Below are 22792 nucleotides of genomic sequence, written 5' to 3'. Positions count from 1 at the left end.
GTAACAGAAAATAAACAAGCTAACGCAGATCACATTTGGGACTTAGTGTTAGCTGAGTTCGTTATAGTGGATGTTAAACATGTTTTTTTTTTTTTTGCCGCGTCAGTTTACGGTGTTCTACTTCTGATTGACTAGATGCAATCGTGAATCTCCTCCGTGTTGTGAATCATGCGCTTGCCAAATTTAGCACGTCTTTTTATAAGAATGTTCTCGTTAAGAGAAAAACAGCACAAACCCATAACTATGTTCCTCATTCAAAAAAGGACAACTCCGCGGAGAAAAATATACAGACGAGCTGTGTCCAGGTGAATATAACGCGGCATAGTTGTACGCTTTCAATTTTTAAATACAGGAGAAATTCAGAAAGTCCTTTTTTTAACTATTAAAAGGCTGTTTTACTATCTAACGCTGTAAAACGCCTCACAACACATTTTTGTCAAAATAAATGATCACTGTATTGTTAATTAATTCAAATAATGTAATATTGATTTAGTGTTGTAGTGTGTGTGCTGCTTTATTTTATATGTGTACTTAATTCAGTTTATTTGTGTTTCTTATGCAGAAAAAAACAAGCAACGATGGACAACTACATGGGGAACAAGACACTCACCCCCAGCAATGCATACCACTTACAAACTCTATTCCAGATTCTACATTATTTTTTATGGAATTTACCTCTTATATTTTGATGCCAAAAAATTATTCTGGACTGATATTTTGCACTGTTTAGCTCATTTTACACTGCTGACTGTAGTCATGTGCAATAAAATAGATTGCAGTCAACTGCACAATTCTCTTATGTTTTTCTTTTTCTTAACTGAAATGTATTCATCACTTGTATAGGTTAAATAGCTAAACAATAACAAACCGATTAATCGAAAAAATAATCGACAGATTAATCGATTATGAAAATAATCGTTAGTTGCAGCCCTAGGGAGAGCATCGACATATAAATACTGGACAATTCATTTCCATAGGCTCCAATAACACGTTTTTGAGGCCAAGTGGGAGGTGGCCACCACCGCCATTTTGACCGTGTCACAGGTTCCGTCAAGCCCAGACAATTACACAAAAGGGAAGAGAGGTGGAGCTGAGGGTGGGGCTGTAAGGCTGGGATCAACTGACGACACCCGGTCGAACTAGCTACAAGCTAACCTGAAGCTAACCCAAAGCTAACGCGGAGGTGGGAGCTAAGCTAACGGAGGTAGCAACCTAGCTACAACCGGAGTTAACTGTGCACAACACCAGAGCTTCTGAGTCAGAGATACGCCGGGCTGACCGCTGGGTAAAACTGGGTGGAACACAGAGGTCTCCGAGACCTCCACAAGCCGGCAGCCCGCGCAGCAGACAGAAGCCGCGATCAGACAGAGATGCGCCGAGCTGCGGGGAGGCGAGAACGGGTGGAAAACATCGGTCTCCCGAGAGCTCCACAAGCCGATAGTCGGAACCCAGCTCCACCAACATGTTATATTTCAACCCATTTTCTAAAGTGCAGCATTATCAAATCAAATCAAAGCTTTATTTATAAAGCGCCTTCCGCAACCCTGTCAGGAAGCCCAAGGCGCTGAACATGGTACAGTACAAAGTTAAAGAAAGTGAATAAATCAGAAAATAAAAGCAATTCAAATTACAGATTACAAATTACAAAAAATGTGAAACATTCTAGTAGAAGACAAATGTGTAAAACAAGGGAAAAAGTGAACAAATGAAAACTGAGATAAAATCAACATAAAAGAGGGCCAAATTCAAACATATTCAGGAAACGCCAAGCGGAGGAGGTGGGTTTTTAGGCGACTCTTGAAGACTGGCAGAGATGGGGACAGCCTAACTGAGGGTGGCAACTGGTTCCAGAGTGACGGTGCTAGGACTGAGAAAGCCCGGTCCCCACGAGTACGACACCTAGAACGAGGGACAACGAGCAGGCCTCGGTCAGAGGAGCGCAGAGCGCGTGATGGGGAATGTCTGTTCAGGAGCGTGGCTAGATGGGGGGAGCACCACCCTGGAAGAAATTAAAAACAAAGATGAGGAGTCTGAAGTATGAACGATAGCAAACCGGAAGCCAGTGCAGGAAGTCCAGAACCGGACTGATGTGGTCCCATTTCCTGGTCCCAGTTATGTTAAATGCACTGGGGTTTACCCTATTACATTTAAATGTCATGGTTAAACAGTACATGTTAAAATCTAAGCTCAGCTCTGCAGTGACCTAAAATACATAAATATAATTTTACTTACCGAAAAAAATGAAGTGGAGACTCCTTGGACGCTCTATTAGTGCAATTAATGCCACAGCAAATCATTTTGTCCAACAATTGCACAAATAATATCCAAACAAGAATACACAAACACAGAGACTCAAAATCTCGGAGCAGTTTCCAGGCCAGACCGAGGCCCTACTGAGGCCTTTCCCCGGAGCTAGCTCTGTGGTCACGTGGGTCTGAGGCGGCGGCCACGTGGGTCTGATGCTCATTAATTATACAGAATTTTAGGCTTTTAATACACTTAAACAGAAGAGTGAGGAAGAAAATCACCCCCCTTAGAGTTGTCATAAGTGTAAACTAGGTAATTTAAACCAAAAACATGTTTTGGTACCAGGCTGTAAACATGTTTATTTCTGCTGTGAAATTGGTATTTTTAACACGGGAGTCAATGAGGATTTGCTCGCTTCTGACACCAGCCCCTAGTGGATGAGGGTGGAACTGCAATTTTTGGTACTTCCGGGTTTGACTCAATTTTTGACCCGCATTGTGGGGGCTTGGGGGAGAGTGATGCCACAGAGAAGCAATAGAAAATGAACTTTAACTTTAGGAAAACAACTAACCAGCAATTAAAATGTTTCAGTTTCACTGTGCTCACAAAACGGGACTTTTTCTGGCAGTGAGTCAAAAAGCCCTCCCAGTAAAGACATTTAGTAAACAAACCCAACAGAGTACTGTATGTGAAAGGGTGCTGATGATTTTTGCATTTCCGAAGCATAGTGAAATGTAAAGAACTGAGGGATCAAACTTGCAAAAGTCTAAAGAAATGATCAGAACTGTGTAGTGCTAGACGATAATTCAACAGTTCAATATATCTATCGACAGACATGTGGTGCGATAGAAAAAGAAATGGGTCGATAAATCTTCGATAAAAATGTTTCCTTTTTTGTGTGTTCCACAAAAATAAACAATAATGAACAAGAGTCTGCTTCTAGACCTGCAGTAAGAGAGAAAAAAATGGGACACAACAACAATACAAGATCAAGCTATCACTGCTTCAACTTGAAGAAATATACAATCAACGTTGTTTAACTGAACAATCACACGATAATAAATCACAATGCATTAAGTGCCCACCATAGCCTTGAGACAAGTGTTGAACGTGCCCAAGTCCATACTTATGAGAGCACCGTGTGAGCACCTGTGTGTGTACACGCGCTTGTTTATGTAAGGTTTCTCTATAGGAGTGTCCAATAGAGAGTGTGAGGGACCAATGGCCTAATGAACTAGACCAAATTCTTGCTTTGTCTCACACTGCATCCTTTTGGCAGGATCAGCTGGCTTTTATTGCAGCGGCGTGTGAAGCTGCAGCGCTAAAACACACAGACCTAAGTGTGTGTGTGTGTGTGTGTGTGTGTGTGTGTGTGTGTGTGTGTGTGTGTGTGTGTGTGCACGCATAATTGTAACTGTTTTAGCTGAAACAAGAGAAGTATTTTCTGGAGACGGTCTTTGCAACGGTTAAACCTGTTCTCATACACTTTCTCTTTGGTTAGGTTTCAGCTTTAAAAATCATTTTTAATGCTAATAAACAGACGTGTCGTGGCTTAAAATTGGTCCACTGTCCATATTGATATATGACATTGTGTGAATCATCTCAGATTACTCGTTCAATGCAGCATGAGCTTAAAATATCTGACACAGAGTTAAGACGTTATCAAGCTTTAGCCTGTCAACAGTGAGGTGATGCTTACCTTCTGTTTATAACTTTCTAATCAGGACTGATGCTTCTGATTTGTTTGTACTGTAAAGGGCAGTGATCCAGCTGCCATCAGTTACGGCTGAGGAGAACGATGCAAAGTTCACCTGGGTCACTGAGTTGACTCAGTGAAATCTGTCTCTACATCAACAAGACAGAGTTCAGGAGAAACTTTGGGGACAGAGTTTGTTTGTAACCAGTCCCAGAGGGAAATTAAAACCACGAGACAGAGATTATCAAGAGACTAATAAGGATGCTGGTTGGAGATAAAGGCCATGGTTTTCCTGAAGCCTGCTGATTGAGGACAACATCAGCTCTGTTTACTTGTTCGCTGTAAAAAAAACTTGTAAACAACCACATCCATTTTCATTTAGAACACTTTTTGTTACATCAAAGTTGCAAACAAATAGTGGCAAGTGTGTACATTTTAAGGAGACGAGGAAAACCCCTCTCAAAAGGTTTAAAACTTTTCTAAAACTTCTTCATGAATGTTGCAGTTGCTAGTGTTGCATCCCGGTGAGCCACTTCCTAAAGGAGCATGGGAGGATGAGAAGCACGAATGTCCAGCAGGCAGCTCAGCTGTTTAGCTGGAAGACGGGAAAAGGAGACTCGCTGCCAGAGTCTTGAGGCCAAAGCCAGGGTTTTGAAAACGATCGTTCCTCTTTGAGGAAGTTGAGCTGACCCTAAAAAGAACTGTTAACGGCGGCTCTTTGTTTTGGCCAGCTGTCTGGTTTTAGTGACGTGTGCTTTTGGGGGGGGGGGGGGGGGGGCGTGCTCATGACGTTGCATGTCCTGTTGGAGCAAGCCGTCGTGCAGTCTGCCTCGCTGAAATCTTGCTTCGTACAGTGTGCAGCCTTTCTGGAGTTCTCTCAGTGTGACATGAGTACGACGGCGAAAAACACACAGTGTGGTCCGAGCTGGTCTGGAATTTTTTTCGCTGGCGTTGAAAAGTCGAAACGTTTTTTTCGTAAATTACACTTGACCTAAGTACTGACTAGGGGCATGTTAACAAGAATCTGGCGATGCATCATAAATAACAAATGGGAGGTGATATGATATGCTGTGATTTTAAAAGTTAGATGATTTTTACAGTTTTTAAAAATGATTTCCATTGGGAATCACAGCTCAGATTTATCAAGAGATCTTGTTGTTCCGTCAGTATGAAGGTGGTGATAACTGCTGCCACCTAGCAGTCAGTGTGAATTTACACCCTACAAAAGAATTACATTAAAGGTTTGCATGTCAGTTCTCGGTATAACGTTGATACACGAAAAAGTGCAATATTTCAGTATATCAGTATATTCACGCCTCCTAATAATGACAGTAATGGCTTACCAAGCATTGCCTACATGAAGTTTATCTCTAACGTTTGTTTCTTTGCTGAGTCTCTGACACTAAAAGCTTTCCTGACAAAAATGTTTGCCCTTTTTTCCTTTATCCTTTGCTATTATTTGTATTGTTGAGGCTTTTAGCATTACTCTGTAAGCCCTGCTTAGCTTCGATTTGAAGAAGTCACGCTCTCACATAAACAGTTCTGTTCTCTCTCACACGTCCACATTTTTTAAACCCCTCTGAGAACATTTTGCTTCTCATGTTTTCTGACTTCATAAACATTTCCGGCTACTTTCCTTTATTTTTTTCGGTGAATTTGAACAATTACTTTCTGCTCTGATCTCCTTCCTTCTGTTACCTTCTTTGGTCATCTGCTCAGGGATACCCTGCTGTTGTTGCTTTTGTTTTTCCCGTTTTTCTCCCTGGAACCGCTTCTTTCTGTGCTATATCTGTCATCCCGGAGGCACGGAGTATTTATATGATTCCTGCACCTCCTCGCTCCATTGGTTTACAGAAATAAAACTAAAAGTACAGTATGTTTCTGGTACTTCTGCTTCAAACAGTGCCAGTGTCTCTTTCATCTGAAAAACAGAGTGAAACCATATGGGAGTGTGGGCCTCTCATGTCGCAGCCTTTTACTGTCAGGCTGAACTGGGAGACCACGCTTCCCTCCAGGACACAAATGTGACCTTCTGTTTTGGGGGTGAAGCCAGTCATGAAACCACTGAGGCTTCATTTCTGCAGGGTGAAAGACCTCAGTGTCTGAAACGTAGCCATTAGCACAACGTAACAGAGGATAAAGACAGAGCATCATCACTTTGTCATTTGGCTCTTTTTGTTTCATTAAACACACAAAACAGTGGCGTGCCGCTGCTGGGATCAGCTGGAAAATGTCTCAGACACCAGCGTCCCTGTCCTCTGGAGATGTGTCTTCAGCTGGAGTTCACGCTCTGCAGTGTGTCAACAGAAGGAAACCAATAAAGAGGATGCTCGTGTGTTCACAACAAGCCACGAGATCTGCCTTGCTTTGGAAAAACTGGGAAAGATTTAGGCCCTGTCCACACGTAGCCGGGGATCTGCCAAAACGTAGATATTTTTCTACGTTTTGGCCTGTCATCCACACGAAAACTGAGTTTTTTTCACACGAAAACAGATCTTTTCAAAAACTCCGGCCAAAGTGAAGATCTGTGTTTTCTCCGTTTTGGGTGTCTGCGTGTGGACAGACAAAACCGGAGTTTTAAGGTCCGCAACGTCACTTTCCGCGACGAAAAGAATGCTGACATCACGTGTGCGACCTGTGTTCACACTAGCCGACAGCATGGATGCCCTCAGAGCTGCGCTCGCTTTATAAATTGTCCAAGCGCTTTTTGCTTGTTTGTTTTTGCAAGCGGAATTACTGCTCCTTGCGGAAGACCACAGACGAAGGACGAGGTTAAGAACGGGGGAAGTACTGCCGCCTACAGGTCTGGCATGTCCTTAACAACGTATTTATCCGGGTACGTGTGGACAGTGTTTTTTTTTAAAACGAGGTGGTGTGGATGCAAGTTTTTGGAGGGGCGGATATTCGTTTTTAAAAAACCCGGCTACGTGTGGACCAGGCCTTAGACTCGATGGTGAAGAGGGAAATATTTGTGAGACCTGGAGTTCCTCATTAGTGCTGCTCTTTCAGAATATCATATATTATTACTTTTTTGGGGGGGCATTTTCTGGTCCCGAGAACAAAAAAAGGTATAAAGGAAAATTACACATTACATAAAATACAACACTATTCTAATTTAGAAAACATTATAAATGATGAATTTCCCCAAAAAAACATTTTATTTTTTACTGTTTCCTATTCCTAAAATTTTGCTTATTTGACATTTATTGTGTTGATCTTTTAGTGTAGCACTTCCAGTGTGATTTTTTATTTTATTTTATTATGTAAAACCACTCTGCTTTGCACAAAAGACCAATTATAGAAAGACTTTTTACAGACTGACAAAAACAAGTTGATTATTTAAAAATATTTAAAACAACTTAAAATAAACCAAGCCACCCTGACATAATCCACTGATTTTCACCCACGAGGCCCAAAGACTAGAGTATTTCTGATTAAATTAAACTCGTCCTGGTTGCTCCAGCAGCTCCCTAAATGGTCATTTTGCACTCAGACTTCACTTTGAGAGTTGCTGGACTGTACAGCCCTGAGTGAAGGAGGACTTCCTCAGTGCGAGGCGAGCCTTGGCAGGAATGCAGAAACCAGATGACCTCAAATGGAAACTCCAGGGCTGACGGAGGCGGCACCCCGGCCATCTCGTTGGCTCTACCTAACACTCCGGTTTCTCCCTCTCTTTCCAAACTTCTGACTTCTCCTAGTTTCCAGCTCCTTGTTTGCGCTGCCCCCGTCACACCCCAGATGCTGTTCTGCTGCCCGGTTTGGGGTCAGCGATGCACACTCAGGACCGCTTCCAGCCAAGCAGCACAATGACGTCATCTTTTTGGTCTTGAAGTTATAATTTTCATGTTAATTACACATAAGCAGAGATGAGCTAAATATAAACATCTACAGGGGGAGGGAAACGGTGAGGGTAGGGGCTCAGATTGGTGGTTCTCCTCAGGCGGAAGGGGTGGAGAGAGTCAGACGGCCTGTTGGAGATCTGTGGTTTTCTGCTGCTGAGGCCTGCTTCTGAAAAAAAGGATAGAAAAGGAGAAAAAGAGGAGGGGTGGGGTCTCTTATTACAGTGGAGCTCAGACGTGACGCTTTGATTGCTCCCAGCGGTTGTGGTCAGCACCGAGAGGGGGGGGGGGGGGGGGCACAGAGTTAACTCTCGGCCAGATGTCGTCATCGGTTCTGATGTAGTTCGGGCGATATACGTGCATCGGGAGACAGATGTGTCTCAACAGAAGGTCCAGATGAGAATTTATCCATCAGCCCTCTGCTGCTGCCTCATGGTGGCTCTGAGGCAGCAGGACTGCTCACCTGGAAGCCATTTGCTCCGGGCAAAAACACACACACACTAATTTAGCTGGAACAGATTTGTTGTGATTTGTGCATTGTTGGCGTGCAGTTGCAGCTCTTTAGCTGAGGGGGAAGACCGAATTCTCGGCAGGTTTGCGAGACTTTGAGCTAGAAGATGTGACAGTCAGAGCTGTGCCGGCTGGTTTCTGTTTCAGACGTTTAAAATTCTGAGTGTTAGGGAAAATCAGCTGGGCGTGTGTGTGTAAATTTTTATGAAACATTCAGAAATTCCTTTAAACTGGGTGTGATTGAAGATGGTTGTTATTGCAGATCAGCATTAGGATGCACTAATGCAAATAGTCATTAAAATAAATGTGTTTTTGGTCAACCAGACCTTTAAATATGCTAAAAGTTAGAACTGGTAAAGCAAAATTCTCAATAATGTGAAATGAAAAATCAACAGGAGAATCTGTGTATTTATTTTAGCTGTAATTCAGGGCAGACCTCAGCATAGAGAACGTGTTGGAGCCACTCCCTGCAAATTAGGTTAAAGCACATCCCTCCACGTAATGGGCTCGAGAACATGCTGTGTGTAGCTGTGGCTGTGTGTTGACTTGTATGGTATACATCTGCCCCTAACCACATAAAAATAGTTTTTTTGGGGGGGTTGTGTGAAAAACTAAAAGGCTTTCATGGCAACATCTTGGATGCAAGAAGATGGATACAATTTTATTTTAAGATGTGATTGAGCCTATTTTCTTATTTAGGTTGTACTTGTAGCATCTCTGTATGAAAATATAAAGCAACACGTATTATACTCTTCTTGAGCTTGTTTTCTTTTGCTTTAAGTTGCTTTCTGTCCTCACCAGTTACTATCAGTAAATATTTTCCTGTGTGTTCACACATCTGCCCCACCTGCGTCCTGTTCTCACACAGGTTTTCTTTTTGCCTCTAGTCTAGTGGAAGCACACACTGGTTCACATTTCCATGTGGAACAATAGACACATCAAATACCCCGAGTCACACATTTTCTGTCTTATAAATATCAAACACTTCATTTTGACCGCAGCAACAGCTTCTTTTTCTAGAGGAATTCAAGAAATTCAAGATTTCCAGAGTTTTTATGTGTAAAAAAGTTCAGTTATTTGTATAACTGAAGGAGTCGCCAGGTTTTATTTAACCCATAGGAAAATATTAATAAACAAATCTGGTGTCATTAAAGTAATCTTATGTTTATTAGGGATGTAAGAAAATATCGAAATGGCAATGTATCGTGATATTTTATCCTGTGATATTGTATCGATATTCAAAAGCTGTATAGCGAAAATATTGATATGGTAATATATGGTGATATTTTATCCTGTGATTTAATATTGATATTCAAAATCCATGTATCAAATTTTTGGAAGAATTTACATGCAAATATTTGTGTATTTTCTTTTCTTTTGGTGCAATTCAAACGCAGACCGCTAGTTGGCAGCAGTGAGCAATGTGTTTTGTTTCCACCATTGAAATGTAAATCCCTCTGTTATGGTTCAGATACCTTGCGTTAAAAATGTTAAGTATCAGTTTGGTCTAGGGCTGGGCAATAAATGGAAAATTTATCGTTATCGAAATTTCTGACTCTTATCGTGATCATTTTTCCCATGTCAATAAATTTGATAATAAAGAAATGAAAAGATGTGTAGGTTGGTAACGTTCACATCCCTTTAAGAAGCTGTACCACCTTGAGTCACGTAAAAATGTGATTCAAGTAATACATGTGACAGCCCCATCTAGTGGACAGCTTTTGCTTCTGTGCATACCTGTAGTTATCGAGGTGAAATTCTCAATATATCGTGATACTGATTTTAGGTTGCATCGCCCAGCCCTAGTTTGGACTGTTTATTGAATATTCCTACAATAAATTCAGTCTAAAAAAATTGCTAATATCGTCTGGCTGAATGTATCGCAATACATCGTGATATGTTGTATCGTCTCCCCTGTATCGTGATACTTATCGTATCGCCAAAATTTCACCAATACACATCCCTAATGTTTATTATTTATTATTTAACTTAGTTTTTCTGGAGAATAAACTGCTTGAGATGTAACATCTCGTTTTCGAGCAGGTCCTTCTTCAACACAACCAATAAAGAATAAGATGGCAGAGTTAATTGATCACAATAGACTTAAAATAAAATGATATAACAATAACAAATAAATAAAACTTCAAAGATAAAATAAAAAATTTAAACTGCCGTGAGTCACTCCAAGCAAAAAAGGGCATCGCACTAACATCTTATATAAACGCAAAATAAACTTACATCCAAATTAACTGACAATAATTGGCAATAAATAAAAAAAACAGCAACGCAGCAAACAAACACACAGATTCATCATTACACAGTTAAAGCAAAGCAGTCACAGGTCGGCTTCACATAAACATAAACAGACTAAATTGACGAAGTGATGAGATGAACCTTAGATCTGTAGGTAACTTATTCCAGTCCTGAGGAGCTTTAACGCTAAAGGCGAATCTCCCCTGAGGAACAACATGTGTGTTGTTGTGTTATATGTGTGTAGGGGTCTAACTGTTATGTCTATGACATTTTTCTGAGTAATTAGGGATCATGTTTTTCACAAATACCTTCATGTTGGACTGTCTGTAGGTCAAGAGTGGTGTAAATATTCATGAACTCCTTTCTGGCACAAAGGAAATTTGTGGAAACACCATGTAATGCATGCATGCATGCATGCATGATGTGTGCGCTTCCTGCAGATGAGCATGAGGTCAGGTGGCCTGTTTTAATCCTCTGCACCACAGAAGCTGTGAGCTGTGTGTTGTTGTCCGTTTGGACATTCGGTCTGGGGCTGCAGGGTGCAGGGGGTTCAGGGACCACCCAGCCTTCCTCAGCTGAACGATTATCGGACCCCCACGCATTTCCTCTCCACCTGCTTTGACCCTCCAGAGGCTGTTTGCAGCTCGAAGGCCACAACAGGTGTGACCTTTTTGATCCCCAGCCGCCGTTTCTTGCCTCAGTTTAATTCATTATTTCAAGAAGGTCACAGGTAACACTTGTAGGTCGCCATCTCAGTTCCACTCGCCTTTTACTTTTGCCTTCATGCCACATGGTTTGAATGCTATTAAAATACCTCCCTGTCTCTCTCTCTCCCTCTCCTGTGCCCCAGTGCTGTCTAGGTTTCCACGCCCATGTCATGTCTTTAGGTCACGTCTGCCCTCTAGTGTCTGCAGGATAGCAACTACATGCCTTTTTCTTCTGTTGTAGGGATTTACTAGTTAACTTTATCAAAAGAGTCACGCCCCCTTTTTTCATCCTATAGCTTGCTTTTGTTGAATCCACTTCGAAAGATTACGGTAAAAGATCACTTAGGTGATGAAACAGAGCCTTGTCGCTGCACAAAGATGAGTGTTTTTTTCATTATTGGCTCAGAATCCTGACTTTTTATAGATGGCTCTGGCTCTTTTGCTTCCCTGTTTTTGGTTCTTAACCTGGAAGCTTTTAGCCAGACTAATTTAATGTAACACGGTCTTTAAAGGAGCTTTCAAACTAGCACAATTTGTTTTGTTTTAAATACTCCTGTTTCACAAGAGTCAACTCTCTATATTTTTAGGTGGATTACTGTCCTTCTGTTTCATTACACATGTGATTCTGAGTCCCTCACATCTATTTCATAATATCTTTAGAGCGAAGGTTACCACGACTCTGCTCCATGTGTCTCTTTTTCCTTCATGGTAGCTGTGGATCCACAGGAGGTATGTGTGTGTGTGTGTGTGTGTGTGTGTGTGTGTGTGTGTGTGTGTGTGTGTGTGTGTGTGTGTGTGTGTGTGTGTGTGTGTGTCTGTATGTGTGCGTGCGTGCGCTGCTCCAACACCTCAAATACTTCATGTTGAGTCCGGAGTATGCGAGTGACGTGTCATGGCAGCTTTCCATGAAGAAGTTTAGATTGCTCATTATTTCTCTGAGTTTTTGTTTTGTTGGTTTTTCATTGTGAGTGTAAAACCCAGGCTGTCCTCTTGTGACCCTTTCCTTAATAGTCGCGGCCAGCGTTTATAGAAAACACCTCATCATTGTGTCTGGGGTTTGATTTATTTGCGACACCAGCGGTCTGAAACTCTTCACTCTTTCTTTTGTGCTTCCTGTTAGAGCTCATCTTGTTTCTCACAGCTCTGCTTGGAAAATATTTTGTCTTGTGAGGAAGTGGGAGAGGAAAAAATCTGCAGAGGCTGGTGTGTGTATATCTGCTGGCGGTGTCATGAAGAGAATTAAAACACATCAGCATCCTAATCTGTCCGTTACACCAGGAATCATGCTCGGCATTATCCTGCATTACCCTGGTCCTCACCCCTCTCCCTTTTAACAGATGTGTTTGTTGACAGAGCCGTGAGATCCAAGCAGGAGGCACGAGGTGTTGCTCCTCTGAGATCAGCAGCACGCGTCTGTGTTTGATCCCCTGACTTCAAGGGCTCTGCGCCGGCTGGTTGTCATAAAAAGCCGGCATGACTTGTAGCTGTCTCCGTGTTTCAGCTGATCAGATTCTTGCAGGACAGATAAGACGTGCGTGTTCTGACTGCAGAAGGATGCTGGATGTCAGCCTGCTCAGACATGTTACAGTAGATTGTTTGGGTCACCAGTGGAGGAGTGTTATCGTCACAGCCCTTCATTTGGTTCGTTTTTCCCCTCTTCTTGCTCATCCTCCTCTTCTGTAAATCTGTCCATGGTTCATGAGCAACAGAAGAACCAAGAGGAACCTTTTGCTTCCTTCCTCACCTGAACTGTTATTGTAAAAATGTGTTGGATATGAACGAGGAACTTGTGTATTTACAGATATTAGAGTTTTGTTTGGTTTCCACGGTCTCAGCGTGTCTGCAACCATCTGTGATTTCCTCACAGCCACCCAGCTTTTCTGCAGCCTAAGGAAAAATCGGACCTTCTCCTTTGCCTCCTGGACAGTGACCCAGAAGGGCGGTTTCCACTGGTCTGAACCACAGAGAGAAGAGCACCCCCTCACAGAAGAACCATAATTACACAGCTTTGTGTGCTTATTCTCAGCTGTGACTCAGTAAGACATGTGGCCTGTGTTTGTGTGAATGCTGCGTGCACGGCAGAAGCTTTGTGCTCGTGTGTAAACTACGTGCACATTGTGTTTGTAAGTGAAAGCTGACTGGATAAACAATTAGAGTCACGGATGAAGTGAGGTGGGATACATTTATGTAATTCTTCTAAATGGGACTGCTCTAGCCTAAGCTATGACCCATAGACAGACCTCAGTTGTGGGGCGGAATCCATAGCTGTCTTTCAAAATGTCTCCACACGCAGTTGGACAGCGCTAGGACCAATCAGAGCAAAGAACAATGTGACGTATTCACAGGGAGCCTAAAGGTTGGTTTGTGCTTGACGCGTCCGCGAGTTTTGCACGGCTCCGCGTGGCAAAATTGCATCATTTTAACAACCACGCCCCTCCTCCGCACCCCCGCACGGCCCAAACTTTCCACACCGCTCACCTAGGAAATTTTCTAACCACGTGGACGGTCGAACATGGAAAATCATGGCGGGCTGGCAAGAACTAGTATGGCAGAGTTTGTAAATACAGACATTTGTATGATTCAGCTCTCAAAGATCACCGTGATCAACATGTTGTTAATAATTCTTGGAGAGAAATAGCTCGCACTGTCGAAAAAGACGAGGACGCTGTAAAAAAAAATGCTGGAAAAACATGAGGGGCCGATGTGTGAAGGCAAGGAAGGGGAACAAACGGAAAAACGGTGATCCTGGTGGAAACAAGAACACTCCACCAATTCTAAAAGAGCTGAGTTGGCTCTCAACTTTCATTAACAACTGTTATAGACAACAGTAATTTATTAAGTACATTAAGTACACATTAAGTAAATGTGTCGAGCATAAACCAAGCTTGAGTCTCCTAACTTTCCGGTCGGCTCCTGGGTCCCCAGAAGAATGAAAAATCGAATGCAAGTCAATGAGGCTACAAGAGCTGTTTTCTAATCCTGTTTGCTATGTGCCATGAATTTCACATATGATGTCTGTGAATTTTAAAGACACATTTTGGTGCCAAGAAAGGGCTCATTTTTGAATGAGAGCAAATTTTATTTCAGGTTTTTTTGTGAAAAAACATCCAGGACTACAATGCGCATCAACAAAGTGACGCAGTCAAACCAGACTTGTTCATGGGCTTTTATATGCAAACAATGTTTGACCACTAGGCCGTTCAATGCCAAGACTTAACATTAAAATGCTGCAGTTCATTTCAAAGCTAACTGTGTTGCTTTTACACGTAGGAACTGCTGAATAATGAACTCAGTGGCCTTAGTGCGTTTACATGCAGCCAGTAACCCTTTTAAAACCCGAATATTCACAATAACCCGGTTCCGCAGGTCCATGTAAACACAGCCAAAAACCCGGATATGCTCATAACCGGGTTTTTAAAAACCCGGTTACTACACCTGGGGTAACCCTTTTCTAACCCGAATGTTTGGTCGTGTAAACGCATATCGGGATTTCCCCATCAAAGCGTGTGTTCTGCGCATGCTCTGTTCGCAACGAATCTTGGTCTTTTGAGTAGCGAGACGTCTTGTATGTGCCAGAACACCGGAAGTAAACAACAAGTTGGGAGCAACATGGCGAGTCGCGGCACAGCACCACACTTTTGGAGTGACGAGGAAACTAAAGCGCAAACAAACGCGGTCGCTATCTCTTCCGAACTGGGAAACATGTTGTTGTTTTCACGGATACCGGAACAAGAAGAACCGGAAATTAAGCATATTGCGTCTGGACGTAGTCCATACGTCCTGACGCTACCCCAACGCCCGCATTTAAATCGGGTTATGCAAGTTAGAGGTAACTCTTTCTATTTATGCTTGTAAACGGGTTATTCTGATCAACTCAGAAACCCGAATCCCGACCTTAACCCGATCATAACCTGGATTTTGGCTGCATGTAAATGCAGTTAGGAAGCAATGTCAGCATCAAAGCACTTTTTGTTATTTTGAGTGTGAAATAAAAAATAATCTAAGCTACTTTGCTAACAATGTCCCCAACTATTAGAGGTGCTGAAAAAAATCAATTCAAGTCTGAATCGAGATTCTTATTTATAAAGTTTCAGAATCGATTCCAAGAACTCAAATATTTGGCATGTTACAGGTTTGAGATGCACTTTTTTGATCTTTGTTAGTAGAGTCAGTACTCTGATTACCTTTGTGGTCCCATAAATTGAGATGATTCATGTTTGAATCTGCTGACAAGAGGGCACTTGAATGTCATTTTTTCCATACTCAGAAATTTGAGATATTCTCATGTTTATTTTCTAAGTTGATAAACAAGTACTCAGGATTACTCATGTAACTTGTTTCTACACATACTTGAAAAGTATTTGACTGTATTACTTTCTAAGCTACAGTTAGGTAACTACAGATTTGTTATATTTTACAAGGTAAGCAAAAATAAATGTTGCCTTTTTACCAGTTGGTATGCCAGTTTTAGAATCGCTTTATTTTACATTGTAAATTTGCATTTTTGGAGCACGACCAGTTTAAAGTCAAATAAAAACGTCCCATAGCTTTAACTAACTTGTACAACAAAGTAGTTCATCCTGGAGCTGACACTCTTTGTTAATACTGATTGTGAATCGATTTAAATTGAGAATCGATTCTGAATCGAATCAAATCGTGAGTTGCCCTAAGATTCACATCCCTACCAACTACTCTCCAACACGTCTCAGTCATTTCACAGCTTTGTTTTCACTCAGAGGAATGCGCAGCCTCAACATGAACCCGCATTGCAAGACGACTCACAGTGGGAAAAAACGTAGCATTTATGCAAGCCCTGCTCTGAAACGTCAGCTGCATTACCCAAAAAGTTTATAGTGTGTGTTCGCATCATTAGTTTAAATACATGTTTCTTGGAAAAAATGCCACACACTCGATTTTCTTGGATGTAAAATGAGAAAAATAATCAGTAAACAAAACCCTGTTAGAGAAAATTATAAATCAGATACCGACCCGCAGCCAAGAGCACCCTACCTGTTCCTGCTGGATTAGGACGACTCTGTTGGGAAAATTATCCTCATGGATCTGTGTGTGTGTGTGTGAGTGTGTGTGTGTGTGCACGCACACGCGTGCATGTGTGTGTGTGTGCAAGATAGACAAAAATAACAGAAACACACAAATAGGAAACATCTTGTTTCATTCGAATTTCCGAAATTTCACAACTTTTTCAACCAAACCTGTAAAGTTTGGTGTCTGTTGTGTCATCCACCGTTTTGTAAAGTAAAGTAGCTGCAGGCTGTGATTTTATCCACGTTTTATTTATTGATTTATTTTTTTACGTCTTTAAAAACACAAACTCCATAGTTGGGAAGTTGACTGTTCCCACTTTGTAGTTGTTGTTTTGAGTCCTCAGAGCCCAGATTTTCCTTTTGCCACCCTTTCACCTCATCGTGGCGCAGAAACTATGCAGCCCATTGTGTTTTTTTAAACCTTGTGTAGGTTACGGCCTATTCGGATATGACGGCCGTCTTCGGTCAAGTCGGCACTTGTCCCGCCGTGCAGCAGGTGAAACCTGTTGAGCCTCTCTGTGATTAGCCGTCTGCAGCAACATGGTCACCTGTGTGCTGCTTTCGCCCGTATCCTGGACTCCTGGCTATTTGGTGAGAACCGCGCAGCGTGTGCGACCACATCTGGAGGGAGAGGTCCGTTTTTCTGACAGATTTAGTGCTGAGGTGTAGGTGTCACCGTGCTGTATGGGTGTATTATTGTAACACCAGGACTCAGAGTTTATAGTCGATAAAAGAGGTCATCTTGACATCCAGCTGTTTTATTTTCATCAAGACTTGTTTCTATCCTCTATCCAAGTCCGCTAACGATCATCCTCCCTCCTCTATGTTTTCCACTCTTAACCATGAGAAGATAAATGCAGTGGCAAAAGTTTTCTTTCTCTTTGTGCTGGAAATTGGCCCCTTTCTCTTTTTTTTGTCTGCTGAGTGGAAGGGAGGAGGAGGAGGCAGGGCCGGATTTTGGTGAAGTTCAGTGCCGAGACCACAGCTTTGCCACTTTGTTTGTGCAGCCTCACTAACACACACGTGCAGGAGATCTTTTTCTTCTTCTTCTTCTTTTCATCCTGCAACAGACGGATTCATCCAGACATCAAACCAACCGGATGTGTCTTCATTCTAAATGTTTGCTCGCAATGGTGACTCTTTGGATTGGATGGGGTGTTTCTGTCTGCAGATGACATTCGAACCAACGAACAAGTTCAATAGAAAAAGCAAAGTAGAAAGGTGAGAGAGTTAAGGATGGAGCTGATGCTGGCTGTGATAAGGACCCGTGAGTTCTGGATCAGCGTGAAGATGAAGTGATTTGGAGGTAAAGAGACAGCAGGAGAAGAGAGGGATAGAGAGACAGGACAGTGGGAGGGAGGATAGACGTGAAATCCAGCCCTCTGCGGTAGCGGTGTGTGTGTTTTGGGGGTGGACAGAGTGTGTGCAGAACATCACTGGATGCAGAGAGGGAGGGACATGGCCACTTGTTCTGTGTGTGTGTGTGTCTGTAGTGAAACCAGACCTACCTCTGATCCCTGCGCCACACACACACACACACACGCACACACACACACTCCATCTGCTGCCAGAAGCCCACCTTCTGCATCCTCGGGCCGAACCTCATCTGCTGGTGGTGCAGAGTGAATTCATGGAGATCAGAGTGAAAGGCTGCGGTGTGGAAAATGTGGGATTGAACTTTCCAAAGCCACGGATCAGATCCAGGAAGCAAAAAGTTCAGACTTTTGAGTGAATAAGTGGAGGAAACTTTTGGTCGTTTTGTGTTTCTTCTCATGGACTTTGTCCTGGACTGTGAGTGGAGTGTGAGCAGCCCGTGGAGGTGGTGAGTGATGCGGGTCTGACTGAACTCAGCACTCCGATGCCTGCCGCTATGCTCCCCTGCGCTGCACCAGCCGGGTCCGACTGGAGCTTCCAGAACGCAGTGGGGGTGGACTGCAGCTCCCCCGAGCCTCGCTGCATTTGGCTGGCCGTCCTTCATGGAACCACGGGTCCAAATCTGCTCTCTGCACCCCCCCTGCACAGCCAGCGCTCTCACCAGCTACGGGTAAGAGGAGCTCACCCATCTTCATCAGAGCGGGTTTCAGGCCTGGAGACCTACAGCCTAAGATGATGGATGGTCTCAAATGACTCCTTCTTATTTATTTCATTTAAAAACTTTTGGTGTTAATTTCTAGCTCAGTTAAGTTTACAGAATTCTTTGAGTATTTCAAGTAAATTTTAGAAAATAGACAATAATTCTGAAGTTTTGATCTTCCAAGTAGTTTAAATTGACAAAAGCAGATAATATTTTCTAGACTTTGTCAAACACATGTTGAACAACATGACGTCATAATCTCACCGACTGCACATTAATTTACCGAACAATAATAACAAACTACTGGAGCAGTTTTGTGATTCTCCAGAATTAGCCTTAACTCATTAGCGGGTGATAATTACTTGTGTTTCTGTAGCAGATGTTACCTGGCAGACTGCTGCGTTGCCTTCAGGCTCCGACTGTCGTGTAAGAAACTTTGACGTCTCTTTGTGCTGCTGTATTTATTAGGATGTAAAGAGTGGGTTTATGAGAGTGGCGTCACTTTAACTGACACGAAACCTGACATCTTAATATCTGATTGTTTAAAGGTGTTGAACTCTAGTTTAATCAATACATTTGCATTGGTCTCTAGTAGGCATGAATAACTTGTTAGTCGTACTCAGAAGCTCTTGTTTCAGCACAGATCATTTAGCTGGAGGAGACAGTGGCTTCAGACAGCAGGATCAGGAGTCCTATTTCCTGATATTTGGGCATCTCGCCTCGGATTGACTACCACTGACTCTTTTCCGCATTGTTGATGTTTGATCTCCACAAATAACTCAAGCCTGAAGGAGTTCTGTCTTGTAGTGGAGTGCCTAATGCTAACGGTTAGCTTCTACTAGCGGAGATGTTCTTTGCTGTTTCCTGGACGCTAAACCAACAGCAAACTTCCCCGTCGTGAGCCAAGATGGGTGAGTCCATGAATGTTAAGCGACAGTGTGACGTAGATCTGTCAGGTTTTCCTAATCCTAGAGTTTCACCGTCTGTTTTCTATCAGAAACTAATGCAGGAGATAGGTGTAGGAGACCATTGTCATGTTCAGCCTGTGTTCTACACCTTTAATGTAAGTACTTAATCAGCAGTTTTGGCAGGTTTCCTACCATTTAGCGACATTTTCAATGTTTTAACCAGACTTATGGTTTTTTTTACATTCAAATATTGAGAACGTTTTGTGTTTTTCTATCTAGGGTGACATCGTAGGAATCTGTGTGTGTAAGAACATGTTTTAGTGAGTGTTTACAGGGCCAGGTAAACACAGTCTGGTGCTGTTTTCTGTTGATGTTTAGTAGAATATTTTTGTTCATTTTAGTTATTTTTAAAAAAGCAGCAAAAAAAAACAAAAATTCTCTGCATAAATTTTATAAAGTCTTCTAAATATTATTAAATATTGAGAAATTATTTTGAAAATTGAAAGAAACAACTTGATAACTGAACTTTGTGCTACTTCATCCCCGTTCAGTTTTTTATTTATTTTATTTTATTTATTTTTTCATTTTTCAAATATGTGTGTGTGTGTGTGTGTGTGTAAATGTGTGTCATGTGAACCCATTCGTTCGTCTGTGACGTTACTAATTAATAGCTAAGATCTCATGACTTGGGTCACTTTTAGCATTGGAGCTGCGAGATTCTTCTCCCAAACTCCACAAAACGCCTTCAGAGTTGAATACATTTGCTTCCCTAGATGATCTCAGATATGTGGACTACAACCTCCTTTTTCCACCTTTTCCTCAGCTGTTTCCATCCTCCCCCCTCCGTGACTATTTGGCACAGAAATGCCACAATCAGGAATGCACGCATGGGGGAGGTGAAGAGTACACAGCTGTGGCAAACACACACTGTACCCTGTTTAGTCACTAGAAGGAAGGTGTATTATATTTTCTTTGGAAGCGGATGTAAATCAAGAGTTTCGGTTTGTTTTCCCTGTCTGGTGCTGAAACAAGCCGTTTCTGTATCATTTCATCAGATGTAAAGTCTGGAATGTATGTGATGAAATCAGTAAGATTTCTATCATGGATGAATGTCACGCTAACACACAGAAAAACCGCCGCATACGAAGTAATAAGCATCACATAGTACAGAGGAAATGGCCCAAAAAGATCTTTTTTGTCCAAGCACAGCCTGAAATGATTATTTTTTTAAATTTTAGAATGAAACCATGTCTTTCATCAAGTGCCAAAAAGGGGTTTCAAGCCTCCGCTTTTATGTCTGCCCTGGATCATAACATCCAAGTTCAGGACGTTATCCTCTTTTGAATCTTTTCGTTCCAACGTTAAGATCCGAAGCAAACAGGTTTTCCTTGATTGTTTTTACCTTGGCTAGATATTTTACAGTCTCTTAGGACATTTTCACCTCTTGTTTTATGGGCAAGGCAGCTTTATTTTTATAGCCCATGTTATACACAGAGGCAATTCAATGTGCTTTCCAGTTAGTAAGAATAGCAAGAACATTAACCCTCATGCATCAGTGGGGCCATTTTTCTATTTGGGCATCCCTTTTGGTTTGGATGCCTTTTTAGCATTGTTTGTGCATATGGTACAACATTTTGTCATAAGAATTAGTTTCTGAACCTCTTTCTTGACAAATTTTGAAATGCAATTTAGGGATGCAACGATACCACTTTTTTCCAAACCGATACGATAACGATACTTGGATCTGAATACTCGCCGATACCGATTGCCGATACCGATGCTTCTACCACACAAAAAATGCAATGATTTGGAATACAGATTTTATTTTCTTCTCTGCTTTCAACAGGAAAAGACTGTGAGGTAGATAAAAAGTAAAATATATGAATGGAAATCATCACAAAACTAAAATATTAGGTGAACAGAAATGACAAGTTACAGTGAAGCCATTTTCAAGCAACTGCATTGGTATCAGTTCCTGGTATCAGTTAACTTTTACCGATACCCATACCAGTATCGTATCGGTATCTGCATCCCTAATTTAGTTTGGAATTTTGAAAAAAGACCATGGGAACACTATGGGGAAAAAACACTACCCTCTTGAGACCTCGTGTGTTTTGTCCTCAGTAGTCATAAGAGGATGGTAACTTTTAAATCTGTTGCTACATAAAAACTGTTGGTGCAAAAATGTGATTTTTTTTTAGATATTTCACAATATAACCAAGACTGATTTGTAATGAATGCCCCAGGCAGAAATCATTATTTTTAAATAACAAATTGATCAAATCACATTGATTGAGGTTTTTAGAGGTTTGAGCAGAACTGAAGTTGTTTAACAGATCTATGAAAAAAGCAATAAATAAATAAATGTATAGCTTTTTTACAGCCACATTTATTTGAGTAAATTTAAGTGACGCATGAAGGTTACAATCAGTGTGCCAGCACAATTAGAATACACACAAATTCAATTTAGATTTAAAAATTAAAAAGAAAAAGGCAAAGTTACAGGGTGAGCAGTTACCGCACAGAAGGTGCAGCATAAGAAACAGTCATTCAAAGGCTGATGAATGCATAAAGGTTTTCAATTTTTAATTTATAGTTTCTAGAGTTTGGGCACATTTGATGTAATTAGGAAGTTGATTCCATCTGTGTGCAGCGTAGTAGCTAAAAGCAGCTTCACCCTGTTTGGTTCTGACCCGAGGTTCTACCAGCTGACTGTTTCCCAAGGATCTCAGAAACCTGGGTGTACACTGGTAGGAAATCCGACGTGAATTCTGGGCCCATGCCAACTAGTAGAAGTACTTTGAAATAAATTCTGTAGTTTACAGGTAACCAGTGTAGAGGTTTAAGAACAGGAGTGATGTGCTCGGTTCTCTTGGTTCTCGTTAAGACTCTAGCAGCAGCATTCTGAATAAGCTGCAGTTGCTTCACAGCTTTTCTGGGAAGACCAGTCAAATGACCACTGAGATAGTCCAGCCTGCTGGAGATGAACACATGAATGAGTTTCTCTCGGTCCTGTCTGGACATGGGACCTCTGAGTCGTGCTATTTGATGAAGACGATAAACTACAGATGCTGATGCTGCTTTCTTGGTCAGGATGTTTGGTGGCTGTAAAAGACTACAGGGATACCCACAGACTTTCATGCCAGAGTTAAAAGATTTTGTAAGGAAATGGTTTTGTTGCAGTTTTGACTAAATCTGGAAACTAATGAGGTGCTTGATCTCATTAAGTATCATAAGTTCTCAATCCATCTGTCAAAGTATGTGTCGTGAATGAGTCTCACCTGCTCTACATGAAATTACCATGATTTCCGGACTATAGAGCGCTCCTCAATACAAGCCGCACCGGGCTAAAAGCCGCAGATATCTACCGAATTGAAAACGTAGTTTTACTGAACGTAACTGAACTGATCAGTATCAAATAAAACAGAAAAGTCATTGATTAGTTTATTCATCATCCTCCTGCGCACTGAAACCACTGAAGTCATCTTCTTCTTCAGTGTCGGAGTTGAACAG

The 22792-nt window shown here is 41.8% G+C and overlaps 1 protein-coding gene across 7 annotated transcripts in view; it reads left to right on the top strand.

The window, feature by feature from the left end:
• arhgap23a (Rho GTPase activating protein 23a) overlaps positions 1-22792 on the top strand; it is a 95939-nt gene that overhangs the window by 32843 nt on the left and 40304 nt on the right. For 5 of the 7 annotated variants that reach the window (XM_015948843.3, XM_015948840.3, XM_015948837.3 and 2 more), the window contains exon 1: positions 17959-18341. The exons of the other annotated variants lie outside the window; for them this stretch is intronic. In XM_015948843.3, coding sequence (XP_015804329.3) covers positions 18156-18341 — 186 coding nt within the window. In that variant the 5' untranslated portion in view covers positions 17959-18155. Of the gene's footprint in view, positions 1-17958; positions 18342-22792 lie in introns of those variants that run through there. 7 annotated transcript variants of the gene reach the window in all.

This window comes from Nothobranchius furzeri, chromosome 5 (genome assembly GCF_043380555.1).
Source record: "Nothobranchius furzeri strain GRZ-AD chromosome 5, NfurGRZ-RIMD1, whole genome shotgun sequence".
In the NCBI taxonomy this organism is placed as follows: Eukaryota; Metazoa; Chordata; class Actinopteri; order Cyprinodontiformes; family Nothobranchiidae; genus Nothobranchius; species Nothobranchius furzeri.
This window is presented reverse-complemented; position numbering and strand designations above follow the sequence as displayed.